Raw genomic sequence first — 17,392 nt, 5'->3', positions numbered from 1 at the left:
AAGTGGGCACAAAGCACACTGATGTAATTTTTTAACTACTAAAATGTAACTAAAGAAAGTTTGTAATAATGAGAAGGACTGGAGGACTTATCACATAGATAGTAGCTACCTTCTTTTATGTCTTGTAGTCCAAGGGCTTATGCTATGACACTATGAAACAGTAGCCAGTGTCAGGAATGAAGTCTGTGTGTGTATCTGATAACCTGGGCTGCCTTCTACTACTACCAACACTCGATGTTGAAACTGTTAGAAGCAGACACTTATGCTGAGTCCTAAATATGCCATGATTCTTGGGGCTTCTGGGTGGTTCAGTCGCTTAGTGTCTGACTTGGGCTCAGGTCATGATCTCATGGTTTGGAGGTTTGAGCCCCATGTTGAGCTCTGTGTGGACAGCTCAGAACCTAGAGCCAGCTTCAGGTTCTGTGTGTCCCTCTCTCTCTGCTCCTCCCCCACTTGCGCTCTGTCTCTGTCTCAAAAATAAATATGCCATGATCCTTTTGAGAGACAAGTCAGAAACACTATGATAAGTCCATTATATCAGACTCTTCAGTATTGGAAGGGACAGTAATTTCTTCATACTGAAATCAATAGGTTGAAGGAAGGAATACTACCTTCCCATAGCTGAAAGGATACCTAATTCACTGTAATTGTAAACCACACAATATTGTTTCAGAAGAGGTACATTTTACAGCAATGAAAGTTTGTCATGACCAAGGCCAATGAACCATGTTAACATGTACCTCACCACCAACAATAAGTTGGCTTGATAGAAAATCGGAATGGCATATTGACAGTTCATCTAACTCATCAGCCCGGAAAAAGAACTTGCTGCATCAGAGTACTGTCCTCTATGAGACACTGGAGGTTACAACCAAATGGCAATATAGGTTACAATTTCCTCAATAGTACACAATCATGGGTCTGGAAATGAAGAAGTGGTACTAGGATTGGCCCTTATTACCTCCCATGACCCAATTTCTGAATTTGTGTCTCTTCTTCCCACAATATTAGGCTCTTCTGGGTTATAGGCTTGGGATTCCAGAAGGCAAATATTTCCACTAGGGTCTCAATCAGTGTTTTAACAAACTGAAATCTGTGATGACTTCATGCTAATGGACCAGCAGGCAAGGAATGAAATAGTGTGTTGGCCAAGGTAGTTAATTCTAATTAACATAAGAAATTAAAGGTGTCAATGAACAATTGGGCCAGGAGAAGTATATTTGGAACACAGGAATTCACGAAGCATCCTTAGAACTTCCGTGCCCAGTGATAATGTTATTGAAAATGGGCAACTGTAAAAAAGTATACTTTAACAAGGAGAGGGCAATTAAAGTCTCAGTAACCATGTAGGATAAGGTTTGTGTCACTCTACCTGAGAGTGATCGGTGCAGCTGAAGAGCTGGCTGGATGTGAAGGAAATATAGAAGGAGTAGTGCTTGAATGATCATGATAAAATTTTGAGCCAAGAGTTTGGCAGTTGTTTACAAAACTAAACAGCCTCTTACCATATGACCCAACAATTGTGTTCATTGGTACACAACCAAAGGAGCTGAGAATGTAAATTCACACAAAAACTTGCACACTGTTTTTTAAAGCAGCTTTATTCATTCATAATCACCAAAACTTGGAAGCAGCTAAGTTGTTGCTTGGTATGTGAATGGACAAATAAACTATGGTACATTCAGACAGTATAATGTTATTCTTCACTAAAAAGAAATGAGCTATCAGACCATGAAAAGACAGGGAGGACACTTACATGCATTTTACCAAGTGAAAAAAAAACCCGGTCTGAAAAAGCCACATACTATGTGATTCTAACTCTCTGACATTCTAGAAAAGGCAAAACCAGAGAGACAATAAAAAGATTAGCAGATGCCAGATGTGGAAGTGGTGGAGGACAGTGGTGGAGGCTGAATTAGCAGAGCACAGAGGACTTTTAAGGCAATGAAAATACTCTGGATAATATTACAGTGATGGACATAAGTCCTTGTACATCTGTCCGAACCTATACATGTACAAACCCAAGAGTGAACCCTAAGATAGCCTATGGACTTTGGATGATTATGATGTGTCAATCTAGTTTCATCCGTCATGACAAATGTACCTTTCTGGTGAGGAATGTTGATAGTGGGGAGAGGGGGCTCTGCATGTGTTGTAATAGGGGTCTATGAGAAATTTCTGTATCTTTCTTTTAGTTTTGTAGTAAACCTAAAACTACTCTGAAAAATGAGATCTTTTAAAAAATGTTCAACCATATCAATAGGGACATTTAAAATAAACAGACAGGTCACTTTTCAGGCATTTTCAAACCAAAACCCTTTAACCAAGCACCTTGTTATTTTTTCACTCCAGTTCAACGATGGAAAAAAATCATATCTGGTATTTTCAATATTTGCGAGGCTGATGTCTGTCAAGATAGCCTAAAATTTTCCATATCATAGTGAAATAAGATAAAGTTATGATTTTAAGGTGTTTTGTTCTTCATCTCTGTTGTTGAAGCATCTCATGGGAAAACATAATGGGTGGTGTTTATCTGTTTTTTCAAAATTCAACAGTTAAACAAATAAACATTTATAAAATATCTACTCTGTGTAAGCAAAAACAGGAAAAGGCCTATTTTGAAAGAAACACAGATCAGGGAACTGAGCTTCAGAAGACAAAGATTTCTACACTTACTGGCACAATACCATGTAAAAGCCTTCCTTTAAAAGTTCTTAATTTCTAACATTTCTTTAGAAACAACATAACTGATTATCTATTATCAGAGTATACCTTTTCAAAAAATTTCTTGAAAGCCTTTTTTAATTCCTGATTCCTCAAGCTGTAGATCAATGGGTTTAACATGGGAATCACCACTGCATAGAATACTGAGGCAAATTTGTCTTTATCCAGTGAGTGGCTTGACTTGGGGCGCAGGTACATAAAACTGAGGGTCCCATAATACATAGTAATAGAAAACAGGTGAGAAGCACAGGTAGAAAAGGCTTTATGTCTTCCTGCAGCAGAATGGATCTTTAAGATGGTGAAGACAATGAACACATAGGATATGAGAAGAATAATAAGAGAACAGAACACATTGAACCCAGCAATGACCAACAACATCAACTCTTTGACTTGGGTATCAGAGCAGGCCAGAGCAATCAAGGGGACATCATCACAGTAGAACTGGTTGACCACATTAGAGTCGCAGAAAGACATGTGGAATGTAGCCACTGCTTGTATGAGTCCTACAGTGAATCCATAAATATACGAGCCAGTGACCATTTGGATGCAGAGTTTCCTGGGCATGAGAATGACATAGTAAAGGGTTGCAGATGGCCACATAGCGATCATAGGCCATGACAGACAGCATTAATAATTCCCAAACCGAAAATGTGATAAAGCAACATACTTGAGTGGCACATGCATAATATGAGATACTTTTAACTTCACGTAAAGAGTTTGCAAGGGTGTTTGGAGTGATGGTGGAGGTACCATAAAAATCAACAAAAGCCAGATGACAGAGGAAAAAATACATGGGTGTGTGAAGTTGGGGACTTATTTGGATAAGCACAATCAAGCCAAGATTACCCAAGGCAGTTACTAAGTAAATCAGTAAGAGTACACAAAAGAGAATGGCCTGAAGCTCTGGATTGTCTGTGAGGCCCAAGAGGATAAACTCAGTGACTTCTGACTGATTGCCTTTTGCCATGAAAGAGATGAATAATAAACAGCAAACAATGAATCTACAATAAACTCTTCTCAAGCACAGACTCTGAATAATCTTTACCTTTAAGGTTTAATCAGTTCCATAGTGAGAAGAGTGACCTGGCTCATCAGGGTGTTATGTTAAATTCAGCCAAAGAAGAATACTGATAAGCACTCTGAATTATGTGTGGATTTCACTTATGCTTTCAGTGTGAAAGGATTTGGTCTAGGCAAAAATTCTGTGATACAAAAATCCAAGAGGGAGCTGTATAAGTAGAAAGAGAACATTTCAATTAAAATGTTATAATCAATATAATGGCAAAATCTGTGTGGTGCTTTTCTTTATATATAAAGAATACAAAGGAACATTAAGAATGTAAGTGGCTTAGGGCACCTGGGTGACTCAGTCGATTAAGTGTCTGACTTCAGCTCAGGTCATGGTCTCTCAGTTCATGAGTTCAAACCCTGCGTCACCTGGAGCCTGCTTCAGATTCTGTGTCTCCCTCTCTCTCTACCCATCTCCCACTCACGTCCTGTCTCTCACAAAAATAAACATTAAAAAAAAGAATGTAAGTCGCTTTGGCAGCATTTATCAAAATGATTTCTTAAGTTGTAAGTTCATCTCATAAAATTATTATAATTTCATCGTTTCATAATAATATTAAAGATTACCAAAGTCAAATGCAGAAAATATAAAAGTCAGAAACAAAATATTAATACTATTTATTTATATGTATCCTGTTTGGTATAATTTAAAATTTTTCTTCTCTTTACTTATCTCCATTTTCTTTCTTTCTTTCTTTCTTTCTTTCTTTCTTTCTTTCTTTCTTTCTTTCTTTCTTTCTTTCTTTCTCTCTCTCTCTCTCTCTCTCTCTCTCTCCCTCCCTCCCTCCCTCCCTCCCTTCCTTCCTTCCTTCCTTCCTTCCTCCCTTCCTTCCTTCCTTCCTTCCTTCCTTCCTTCCTTCCAATGTACACATAATATTGATATTAAGGAAAAACAAGACTGTGATTTTTCTGGCTTTGTCTTTTTGCAAAATGCACCCCAGAGAATAATTTTCCAAATTGCAAAATAGTTTTCAATGATTAGAAGACATTATCTTACCTTTCCTTCAAGTATCCAAAGTGACTAGAACTGAAACAGCTTTTAAAACAGCTAAATGTTACAGAACACTTCCATAAACCCAGACCGGACTCTGAATGCATGAAAGCTAGCAGAATCGGAATCATCCCCTTACCTTTCTCAAGCATAGCATGGGGTAAGTTAACTTGATTTTCCTTTATCACCACACTGTCTCTGGTTACTTCACATGCACATGATGGTCCAGACAGGCAAAATATAGTAACATATAAAAAGCACTTCCTCCCCTTAAATTCTGATTAACAATTCTTTTGAAACTTTATCTTGGTTACTATTTTATTTTTTTCTCTCCTCTATCGCACTTTTCAACCAAATACCTTAGAACAAAAGCATGTACCCTAATTTCTCAATCATATTTATGACTTAACCAAATATAACCTACCCTCCTTTTCCATTAAACCAAGAAATCTCCTCACCGAGTTTACTATCAACCTCCCTATTCCAAAATCTAATAAAGCTCGTTTTTCCTTGGGAACTTTGTAACATTGACCCCTATTAAATACACCTTTGGTTTCTTGAACAAAACAGACTCTGTGTTTATTATTCGTCCATTCTGATTTTCTACCTTGGAGGCTTTGCTTCTATTTAGACAACATGGTCTTCATGCTCTCACCAAAGCCTCCACTCTTTCCCCTTTACACTTCTTGTTTAGTGATTTTATCCAATCCTATATCCTCAATAGACACCTATACATTGTGTAAGCACAAATATGTATTTCTATCCGTCATTTATTTTCTATGTTCTGTATACATCTAAATGCCACCCAGAAATTCCCACTTATATATTCTAGATGATCATCAAGAGTATCACGTACAGAAAATAACGTGGCATCTCTGCAAATCAGTCCTAATGCTCAGACCTGAAGTATATATTTTACATCTTTAACTAAAGTGCCATTATTCACTAAAATCAGACCAATTACCTTTTATTTTGCTTTCCTATTCCCCATGCCAACATTCAATTTGTCCCTGATAACTATTTCATACTTTACACACGTTTCATATATTTTCACTTATATTGTTTCCTTGATCCAACCACGATGACTTCTTACTTTATTTTGTTTTGTTGCAACTGACCCTTAATTTTTATTTTGCCTCCAATATTTCCTGCGTCTCTCTGTTCCTCACATTTTAGCTTATGTAAACTTTTATAGACATGAAATTCATTTTTATGTTCTCCTGGTGTAATTCTTCGATGTCTTCCTATTCTTCTCAAGACAAAATCCTAACTTCTTCAACATGGCTGACATAACTCTTGAACATCTAGTTTCTGCATCTCAGATCAGACTGATCTCTTGTGGTTCTCTTTGTACCATGTTTATGTTACAGGTATTCCAAACCACCATTGCTATTTGAATGTAAGCCATAATTTTATATACTTAAAAAAAATCTATTTATTTTTGAGAGTGAGAGAGAGGCAGAGAGACACACACAGAATCTAAAGCAGGCTCCAGGTTCTGAGCTGTCAACACAAAATCCAACATGGGGCTAGAACCCACAAGCCAGCATGAGATCATGACCTGAGCTGAAGTCAGACGCTTACTCAACTGAGCCAACCAGGCGCCCCAATTTTATATACGTTTATAATCTCTTCCCAGAACACTCCCCTTTTGCCATCATTCCCTTTGCCTGACTTTCCTCCCACTAAACTTCCAGTATCTTGTTGTGCTGCTTTTTCTTGGAGGCTTTCCTGACTTTTCAGGGCAGATTAAGTGTCCCCCATATATACATTTTTCATCCATTGATTTGTTCTTTGTAGCACTTGCCATACTATATGGTAACCAACTATTAACATGTCTATAACACATTCTAAACTTAAAACTGTTATGTTTAAGCACTAATATTTTTATTCTGCACCCAACTGAATCACCTACCTTTTATAGAATCTAATACAAAGAAGATGGTCAATAACTCTCTATTCAATGATTAAGTGAATAAAAGTTATGGATATATAAGTCCAAAGGCTTTCTCACTAAGGTATAACATATTTTTCTTATGATCTGACATTTTTCAATATTCAGTACACTGTCATTCAGTTCAACCACAAACCCTTAAGTGGTCCAGTCTGGTGCACCTTAAAGAAATCTTTGTGAAGCCAGTAAAATTTAAAATTACCTGGGTATTATGAGACAACGTTGTATTGTCTATGCATGGTCCCCCAGGAAACTTCTTTTGGGTCTCAAATTTATTTTTAACAAACACTGAAAAACAATATAATTATATATATGAAGAGCATGCAATTATTTTATAATTTAGGTTTTAGGGACAAGGTTATTTCCCTTGACATGGTCGATCACCTTCTAGGCTATTAGTTAATGAAAGAATCTAGGGTAGAAGAATATTTTAATTATCTCTTTTGGGAAAACAGTTTGATTAATTGCTATCTCTGCTTTAATTTTTGTCACATTGGTTTCATATTAAAGTTGTAGTTTCTTAAAAATAAACATTCAATTCATGGTCTTTGTCTTTAGTATCAGCCTTTGAAAACCATTAGACAAAAATGAATTTCCCAGTTAGTAACATGGAAACCTTTCTTCTGAGATGAATGTCTCAAATTGTTGTTATGACATTTCGGTACAACTGCAAAGATTAATTTAAAAGAATGTTCACTTTCCTCTTTAGTCTCTAGGAGACCAAATGCATCCAAATCATAGGTCAGTTGATACTTTGTTGTAGTCACTCCACAGAAATGGATGAGCCTCTCCAACTAAATTTGCCTTAGTTGAAAACCAGTTGTGTCCACAGGGCCGCCATGTCTGTTCAGAAAACATGAACAGAAAACAGATGAGAGTACTGTATTCAGTAAGTAGAGCTCAAGATAATAGTTCTGGATAATGCTCTTGATGAACCTTGGTGTACATATTACATATTTGATTCTTGGACTATTGGCAAGTGGCCTAACTGGTCTGCTACTTAGAAAACTGCCTGCCGGCAAATTAAAGACATCTTATTTTGTGGCCATAAATAGTGGAAACAAATAGTGATTGCTGATAAATTTGCCTTAGACTTTATCCAAGGGATTAAGATGGAGTCCAAGCAATTAGTAATATATCCTGCTGTACATGAATTAATACTGTGGGACAAGGGGACACATCATTGCAGAATCATCAGGAAAAAGGTACCTGCTTCTCTCAAAATACCACTATTTGCCGGAGAATGAAACTGCACGAGTTATCCCTGACGGCAAGGCCTAGGGAAAGACCTGTGGGAAAGGACTGCAAGGCAGTAAGAACCCCCTGAAGAATTCCTTCTCTCTGTTTAGTCTGTGTTTTTACTATCATTTCTGCTGTTAGTCTATTTTGGCATTAATATGAAACCAGAATTGCCCAAAGTTCCCCTCTTCCTCCAAAATGGAATGTACCTAAATATCATGCCCATCCTCTCAATAGGATGTCGTCTTATGCTTATTGTAGTAACTGGCAAAATTGGGGACAGTCTGATATGCATGTGGTCTATAAGAGACATGGAACTCATTTTCCTTGTATGGGTCTAATTGCCAATAGAATACATATTATGCCCTAAGCAGAGACAAAATAAGACTTATTAGTTTTGAAGGACTTTCCTGAAAAAGTGTTAGAGAAATATTTGCCTGCTGCCCCTGGCCTCAAGCCTGTGAGGCAATTTGTGGATTGTTCTGGTCAAAGAATGAGACCTGTAAATGTAGAGACCAAATTCTAGTTGATCCATGTAAAACATTTCCACACGTCCTCTATGATAAATGTTGACGTTGTTTTTTCTTAGTAAGGGGTTGTGAAAGTTTATCACCTATAACTGCAGGTGCAAGTATATCTTGTTCTTGCATGCCCGCTGAACTTAAACAATTAAAGGGCACTTTGATCTCATGTATTCTGGCTATATGCTCCACTTATTTTTAAATATCCTGCCATACATAATAAAGAATATGTAGAACTTTGTTATGACTATCTAGTTAAATATTATTAGTTTAAGTAGAATTCTTGTACCGTAAAATCACTGTTGCCAAAAACATTTAGAAATGTTAAATCCCATAACTGCTTTCTAAAAATGTAAATTGTTTACACATGATTGTTTAGATTTGCTACAAAAACGCTAAACTGAAAAATAAATTTAAGCAGTCCACCTGAAGAGGCTGGCTCCATGCCTTCTTCGCCGACTCCAACCCTCACCCTACGGGTCAACCCTGGCTTGCAAAGGCTGGACCCCTGCAACTATTTATGGGAGTTGAACTGTTTAGCTGCCTGGGCCTGGGGTTCTGATAAGTATGGTTGCGACTAGTACCACAGGTTGACCTTATCCTGTTTCTTGGAGTCCTGTTGATCATTATCCTAATTAAACTGTATTGGAAAACTTGAACATTTTTGGTTTCAACCTCTGTCTGATTGTCTACAAAATGGCATATTCTTGGGTAAATTCTCCAGAAGCCAAGCCCATGTAGAAATGAGGGGTAGATGTAGACAGACAAGTCTTAATGTGTTCCTTATGTTTCTATCTTGTACTTATTTTTATTTTTTTAATGTTTATTTATTTTTGAGAGAGAGAGAGATAAAGACAGAGTGCAAGTAGGGAGGGCAGAGAGAGAGGGAGACAGAATCCAAAGCATGTCCAGGCCCTAAGCTGTCAGCACAGAGCCTGATACAGGACTCGAACTCACAAACAATGAGTCTCCCCTTTCTCTGCCCTTCTCTTACTCATGCTCTTTCTCTCTCTCTCAAAAATAAAACAAACATTAAAATAGTATTCTCAGGGCGCCTGGGTGGCTCAGTCAGTTAAGTGTCCGACTTCAGCTCAGGTCATGATCTCACAGTTTGTGGGTTCGAGCCCCATGTCAGGCTCTGTGCTGACAGCTAGCTCAGAGCCTGGAGCCTGTTGCAGATTCTGCGTCTCACTCTCTCTCTGACCTTCCCCTACTCATACTGTCTCTCTCCCTCTTAGAAATAAGTAAAACATTTAAAAAATTAAAATAAAAAAGAATATTCTGAGCAACATTACTTCTGAAGTTTATTTCATGAAAAAGGAAGTATGAAATAAATTCACAAACATGAAATTTGCTTGTCTTCCTCAAAGTACTGTACATGACAAAATTTTGCAATGGCTTGTTGCAGACTGATTAAAAGTGACAGCTGTGTATAACTTTAATGTGTAATTTTTCTCTTGGCCAGAATAAAGTCTACAAATCTATGTAACAAAGTTTTCTCTTCACACTATTAAAATTAATGAACTTTCATCAAAATGTTTGTATTATTTATACAAAGTTAGAATTTTATAAGATTTACAAAGAATTTGAAACTGAAACGTCACAATGAAAAATGTGCCAAAAGATATCAATCAACTAAAAGACTAAAATAAAATAATAAATACTGAAGGTCTTATTTTTATTTTCGATTTTTATTTTGGCATAATTTCAGAGTTACAGAAAAGATGCTTATGTTTTACAAAAATTTCCTGTACACCCTTCACCCAGATTTCCCCAAACATTAACATTTTGCCACATTTTTTAATCCTGAGCTGTTTAATAATCAGTTGAAGACATAATGTCTCCTTATTCTTGTATACTTATCTGTGTATATTTACTAAAAGCAGGGGTATTCTTAAATGACCACAGCCCTATTATAAAAATTAGCAAATTAACATTGACACAGAATTACTATTTAATCCACAGACCCTATTCTGCTCTGAAGGACTTGTGTCATTTGGAAAAATTCAAGTTTGCTCTTTTAGTCTTTTTGTTAGATGTTCTACCAGCATTGACACCATTGTCCCTGTGAGGTCATCAGAAGCAACAGTTTTTTCAGATGCATCTTACTGGGAATGTGTGTGTGTGTGTGTTTCATAGACAATGTTAGTAACTTTAATTGTTTTAGTGATCTGAACTAGATGTGGTTTTTACCAATGCCATGAGTTGGAGTGTTCAAGTTAAAACTTTTCTATGGAAAATAAAATTATTTTAAATAATCTATGGAACAAAATTTAACTTACTATTTGCAATTGAATTTATTTTATTTTCATATACTTCAATAATTTCAGCAGTCATAATTTTCATAATAATAAAAAATAAAATCAGAAAATTACTGTTCACTGTATATTTATACAAAATCATGTTACTAATAGTATGCTAATGTAGAAAACTTAATAACTGTTTTTTTAACGTTGTTTCTTTTGTTTTTGTTTTTATTTTGCATCTCAATTCTGAGGCCTTTCAGTTAGACTACCAGTCTTTTATTTTATAGTAGAAAACACCTTTTCTATAATTCTCTTCAAAGCATTTTTGACTTCCGGGTTTCTCATGCTGTATATTAAAGGATTTAGCCTGGGGGGGTACCACAATATAGAAAACAGAAGCTATTTTGTCAGTATTCAGAGAATGCCTTGTTTTTGGCTGCATATACATGAAGATGATGATACCATAAAATACGGTGATGGAAGTCAGGTGGGAGGCACAAGTAGAAAATGCCTTTTGTCTGCCTTCAGCCGAATTAATCCTCAGAATGGCAAATACAATGAATATGTAGGAGATGAGGATGATAAAAAGAGAGAAAAGGGTTTTGAAACAAGCTAGTGTGAACAATATCAGTTCTTTGATATCTTTATAATGGGTTTTATGGCAGGCCAGACCAACCAGGGGAATATCATCACAGAAGTGATTTATTATATTGGAATTACAGAAAGATAAGTGGAATGTAAGCATTGTCTGTAGGAGTCCCACAGAAAAGCCATACAAATATGTACTAACCACCATTTAAATACAGACCCTTCTGTTCATGAATAATGGTATAGAGTAAAGGGTTGGAAATGGCTGCATACCTATCATTAGTCATGACTGAGAGCATATACACTTCGCAAACCACAAATATGATAAAGCAACACAACTGAGTAGCACAAGCAGGTAAGGCTATTCTCTTAACTTCTTGGAGAAAGTTCACCAGGGTGTTAGGGGTGACAGAGGAGGTGTAGCACAAATCACCAAGAGCTGGGTTGCTGAGGAAAAAATACATGGACGTGTGAAGAGAAATGATATAAATGATATCATTTATGATATATATAAATTGATATAATTATGATAAATGATATAAATTAGTATAATTAACCCAAGATTACCTATGACGTTAATTAAGTAGATCACTAGAAAGATCCCTAAAAGAAGGGCTTGAAGCTCTGGACTTTGTATGAGTCCCAAGAGGATGAATTGAGTTGCTTCCGAATTATTCCCTTCCACCATGGAATACGTGTAGAAGCATTTCATATTCTAATCTCTGCAACGTTCATGCTGGATAATCATCCACTTCTTGCATTAAGAACTTAACTCATACTTATTTTACGGTGACCGTATTGGAAAGATAATCCTCACTGGTCCTATGGGTCATTCTCAGGTTTCAATACTGCCTGGTTGTGACTTGAACAGATTTGCTCCAGGCAGAAACTCCAACATGCTCAGTGACCTAGGGAATTGTTGAAGAAGAATGTCTTGAAGTAAAATGTGGAATCGCTTATACAATGAAAACCCAGGATTATAGGTATAACAAAAAAATATTTCAATGATAAAAGAGATGGGGGCACATTTCAGAGTAATATATTAAGATTAAATACTAAACATTTCAACTCAACTGAGAATTAAAACAATCATAATTCTGACTAAACATTATTCTTAGTGTGCTAGCCAATGCAATAAAGGAAGGGGTAAAACTATTACTTATAATATATATAATGTTGTATCTGTGGAAAGATATATTTGTTACAATTGTGGAAAAGTCTTCTGTTATAAATATAGTGAAAATGATGCTATAATAAAAATGTAACTTCAAATAAATGTGAAAATATAGTTTTTAAGGTTCCATTTTAAATAATAAACAAATTTAAAGCCTAGGGTTTAATATTTAACTTAGCACAAAGCTGGCCTTATATGTTCCTGTTTATCTTTGAGCTCAATAAATTCATAGTTCCACATTATTTCTTAGTTGAATAAAATTTAGGAAAGAAGAAAATTCTTACAAGTTAATTCAGATATGTCATGCATAGTGGGTAACCCATAAACCTACTAAATAAACCTGTGAGAACAGTCTGGACATTTCTTATGTATTACTTGTTTGTTTACTTGTTTGTTTGTTTTTAGATGGAGTGTGAGCAGGGGAGGGACAGAGAGAGAGAGAATCCCAAGCAGGCTCTGTACCACCAGTGTAGAGCCCAATTGTGGGGCTGAAACTCACTAACCATGAGACCATGACCTGAGCCAAAATCAAGAGTCAGATGCTTATTTGTATTTTTCCCTAAGAAATTAGCAACTAAGGAGAAAATATTTATACTATGCATCTTTGCTTTTCATGTGGGATTTTGTTAATATAGCCAGAGAATTCTGAACTGGGAATTTCAGAGAGGTGAAGAGTCTGAACTTTCATCCATATTCTGCCCATAACTAGTTATGTAGCAAATTAGTGGCTTTTTCTTTTATTTGAGAATTGGCAAAATCAGTAATTCCCTGTGGACCAAAACTTAATTATTCTGAATACATTTTCCATTAAAAAATGAGAGAATGGATATAAATTCTTATAGTTATTTTTACATCTGAAAACTCATTTTAAGTGACAATATTTTGAAAATTTCATTATACAGTTAACACATATACAGAAGTTACATATTAAAAATAGGTATTCTGATAGTTTTTTAAGTGGAAAAACCAGACCATGAAGATAAGCCTGTTTATATTTATTCAAGTTACTTCCTTAATTTAATGAACACAAAAGCCTGGTTTCTATTGACAATGACTTTCTTCAGAGCATCTTTCACCTCCTTGTTCCTAAGGCTGTAGATTAAGGGGTTCAACATGGGAATGATCACTGTATAGAAGACTGAGGCCATCTTATCTGTGTCCAGGGAATGGTTTGAGCTTGGCTGTAAGTACATAAAGATAAGTGTTCCATAGAATATGGTGACTGCCAGCATGTGAGAGCCACATGTGGAGAAAGCCTTGCGCCTGCCCTCAGCTGAGTTCATCCTCAAGATGGCAGAAATAATGTACGTGTAGGAGACAAAAACAACCAGAAGGGAAGAAATAAACATGATTCCAGCACAGGCAAAGATCCATAGCTGTTTGGAGTGAGTGTCTGAGCAGGTTAGCCTGAGGAGAGGCATATCATCACAATAGAAATGATTGATGATATTAGAATGGCAGTAGGAGAGGTGAAAGGTGAGGATGGTATGAAATAGTGCAACCAGGAAGCTATAGCTGTAGGGGACAACCACAAGCTGAATGCAGATTCCTGGGGACATTACAACCATGTAGAGGAGAGGGTTACAAATGGCCACGTATCGATCATAGGCCATGGAAGCCAGTAGCAAGCACTCAGTTTTCATGAATGTTAGTAAACAGCCTAACTGAGCAGCACATGCATTGAAAGAGATAACATTTTGTTTGTACAAGAAATTCCCAAGCATTTTGGGTGTAATGACAGAAGAGTAACAAAAGTCAACAAAAGCCAGGTTGCTAAGAAAGAAGTACATCGGTGTGTTGAGTCTTAAGTCTGTTCGAATGACTAGGATCAAACCCAGATTACCTATTACTGTGAAAAGGTAGATAAATAAGAAAACCACAAAAAGGGGCATCTTCAACTCTTGACGATCTGTGAGGCCCATGAGAATAAACTCCGTTACTTGGGTGCAGTTTATCTGGGCCATATACCTTTGGTGACTCTGAATGAAGAGAAGAGAATTAGATCCAGTTTAATAAAATTAATTGTAATGTTTAGCTCCCTCCTGCCTCCAGCCCCCTAAGCTGTCAGAACTCAGTTCTCTTAGGTTTTTGGGGTTTTTTATTCTCTTAGGTTTTTATGAAGACTTCATTACATGATGATGACTGACTTAGTCATTGGCCATTGGCTGATTCAAACTCCAGTCCCTCTCCCCAAGTCCCAAGAGGTCAGAGAAGAGAATAAAAGCTCCAATCCTTTAATCACAGCTTAGTCCACCCTGTGACTAGCCCCCACTCTAGGGTGGGGTCCATAAATTACATTACATCATTAACATAACAAGACACCCATTTCACCTTGATGGCTTTGAAGTATTTTCAGGAACTGTGAATGAAGACCAAATATATCTGAGAAATAAATATTTCTTATAAGTCATTATATCACAGTGTTAACAAAAATATGAAGCTAGAATTTCAATCATGGCAATACAATGTACTAGTAATGGTGTCCCTTTTCAAAGCACTCAAACTTTCTTGGCATGTTCACTGAAATTTAAAGCACATGTAATCTTCTTAAGGGATAAATGCAAAATTACCATTGGAACTCATTCAACTTGTTATATCTCATCATTAAAAAAAGAAAATGCACTCAAGTTTTCAGCCCACTTCACATTTTTATAATGAACAATTGCTCTTTGAATGAGAGGTGACTATTGAAAGATAGCATTTTATTGAGATTGAAGCCAAGAAGGATAGTAGAAAGAAGCCTGATAAAACTGGGGGATCTGTATTTGAATTTGGCTTTGTTAATCTCTAGTCACATAAGCTTTAGGATGGCAAAAATTCAGTTTGTTCCTCAGTTTACTAATGTATAAATGATACTGTTTTATATCTAAAAGGATTGTTAATATTAAAAGAAATTATTTACCCCCAGCCCAGGGGAGATGCAAATGCATTTTAAAATAGAAAATATTATGTTAAAAATTGTTCCCCTGATACATTAAAAGGTAGATGTACCGAGGAGGCAGTGTAATCACTTTGAAAATTCACTGTTACCAGGGTTAACGGTGCTTAAGGGTCAGCCTAAGATACCTCCAGGTCCTGAAACCCAGAGGTTACTTAACAAGAAAAACAGAAAATCCCTAACTATTGAATGCAGATAGCCATAAAATTTTATGTATATGTGTCTTTTAAATTAAAGACAGAGAAGAGTGTCCTAAAATTTTAGATCTTCAAATACAGTCTCAGCAAAGAATAATTAACAAAAGAGAAATACATAGCCTAGTTATATTTTGTTATGTCAGGAAACAGATGACAGAATACATCAGGAGAAGGTAGATGCTCTTCATAAAGCATAAATACAGAAATCAGAAATACATTTTTTAAGTGTGTGTGTGTGTGTGTGTTTCTACTGCTTTCTATGGGACAAAGACAATCTCTTTGACAATATTAGATCATAGCTGCCAATTACCATGATTGCATGAGTAGGTCATTAAGCTTTTAAAAGCCTAACTAGTGATCCCACAAATATATAAATTCCATTCTGAAGTAATTGAGCAACTATGTGATTGGAAATGTTTTCACATCCCAAGATGCTGAGTAAGGCTTCACTGTTTGACAGCTGTGAGAAATTCAGTGCACCAATTCATCTTATCTTGAAGGGAGCATATGTTTATCTATGCAAGTATCTTTGAAGGGATATTATATATGGTCTTTTACTGTCTAACCCATGTTTTTTGTTTTTGTTTTTGAGAGAGAGAAAGGAAGAGAGAGATTGAGTGAGCGAGGTGAGGAGAGAGGCAGAGGAAGAGAGAGAGAAAATCCCAAGCTAAGAGTGGAGCCTGACTTTGGGCTCCATTTCATGATATTGAGATCACGACAGAAGCTGAAATCGAGTCAGACCCTCAACGGACTGAGGCATCCAGGTGCCCCTCACCTATGATATTTTATATTCAAATTCCACTCACATCTCTTCCCTCTGTCCCAGCAAACACACATAGTCCAATTTGAATGCTTTGCGGCTCTCAGTTACAACATGCCTTACGGGCTTCCGTAGTTCCATATGTGCTTTTTTATATGTGCTCCTCTCCACCTGGTGATGGAGAGCTGGAGGGGAAACTCCTATTTATCCTTCAAACTCTTATCAAAATCCCACCTCTCCTGTAAAGACTTCCTTGATTCCTAATTTCCATGCTGCATTACCCACCAGTTTTCTTTTTTGTGCTCCAGAAACATTTTAAACATAACTCATTTACATATTATCTCACATTTGTGGTAGTCATCTGTTTCTATATTTCTTTTCTTAATAGATTGAGATTCCCTTCACTTTCTAATGTAGTCCCTTCTATATGCTTGGTAGTGGGGTATGAAATACGACTTTATCTAATAATATTTTAATATATATTTCCTTTGCTTATAATTTGTGTTATTTTGTTGTATCAGATATATTAAAGAAATATTGATGACTTGATTTTAACGTGCTCATCTCTCATTATGGGTAAATGACTAGCTTTCACAAAAAAGGGAAGGATGGTTTCAATAGATTATAACCTAGTCAATTAAGAGCCTGACTTTTCCAAATGGTTGAATAGACATTATTTTGGAGATCTCATTTTTAAATTTCAAATTAATATGAAATATGTTTTATATAATGGCACATATATATAACTGAAATAAAATTAGAGGAAGCACTCTTTACCTTTATTTCAAAACATGCCACCTGAAGTCTTTTTATTCTAAAATCAATGCCAGTCTAGTCTACTTCATTTTAAAAATACTCATTTTGATCTTAATTTTAAAGACAGTCTTCAAAACTACCTGGTGAGAGAATATTCCTATTTCTTCTCCAGGTGAGTTTGGATGGCAACAAACAGCAGGGTTTTGTCAGTGACTCTATCCCAAGGGATCTTACAT

The 17,392-nt window shown here is 36.2% G+C and overlaps 2 protein-coding genes and 1 pseudogene across 2 annotated transcripts; all 3 read right to left on the bottom strand.

Annotated features, from left to right (window-relative positions):
- Positions 1–2,751: 2,751 nt before the first annotated feature.
- Positions 2,752–3,691, bottom strand: LOC120225230 (olfactory receptor 5AL1-like). Its single transcript, XM_039223485.1, is given in 2 exon segments — positions 2,752–3,301; positions 3,303–3,691. Coding segments are annotated over 2 exon segments (939 nt in total).
- A 7,328-nt stretch (positions 3,692–11,019) lies between these two features.
- Positions 11,020–12,019, bottom strand: LOC120225232 (annotated as a pseudogene).
- Positions 12,020–13,509: 1,490 nt separating this feature from the next.
- LOC120225250 (olfactory receptor 1044) lies at positions 13,510–14,469 on the bottom strand. The gene has a single exon (XM_039223501.1). The coding sequence runs from the start codon at positions 14,467–14,469 to the stop codon at positions 13,510–13,512; it is 960 nt and encodes a 319-aa protein (XP_039079432.1).
- Positions 14,470–17,392: the final 2,923 nt, after the last annotated feature.

Source organism: Hyaena hyaena, unplaced genomic scaffold (assembly GCF_003009895.1).
Source record: "Hyaena hyaena isolate Hyena2069 unplaced genomic scaffold, ASM300989v1 scaffold_1365, whole genome shotgun sequence".
In the NCBI taxonomy this organism is placed as follows: domain Eukaryota; kingdom Metazoa; phylum Chordata; class Mammalia; order Carnivora; family Hyaenidae; genus Hyaena; species Hyaena hyaena.
Note: the sequence above shows the minus strand (reverse complement) of the source record. Positions and strands in the feature narration are given on the sequence as shown.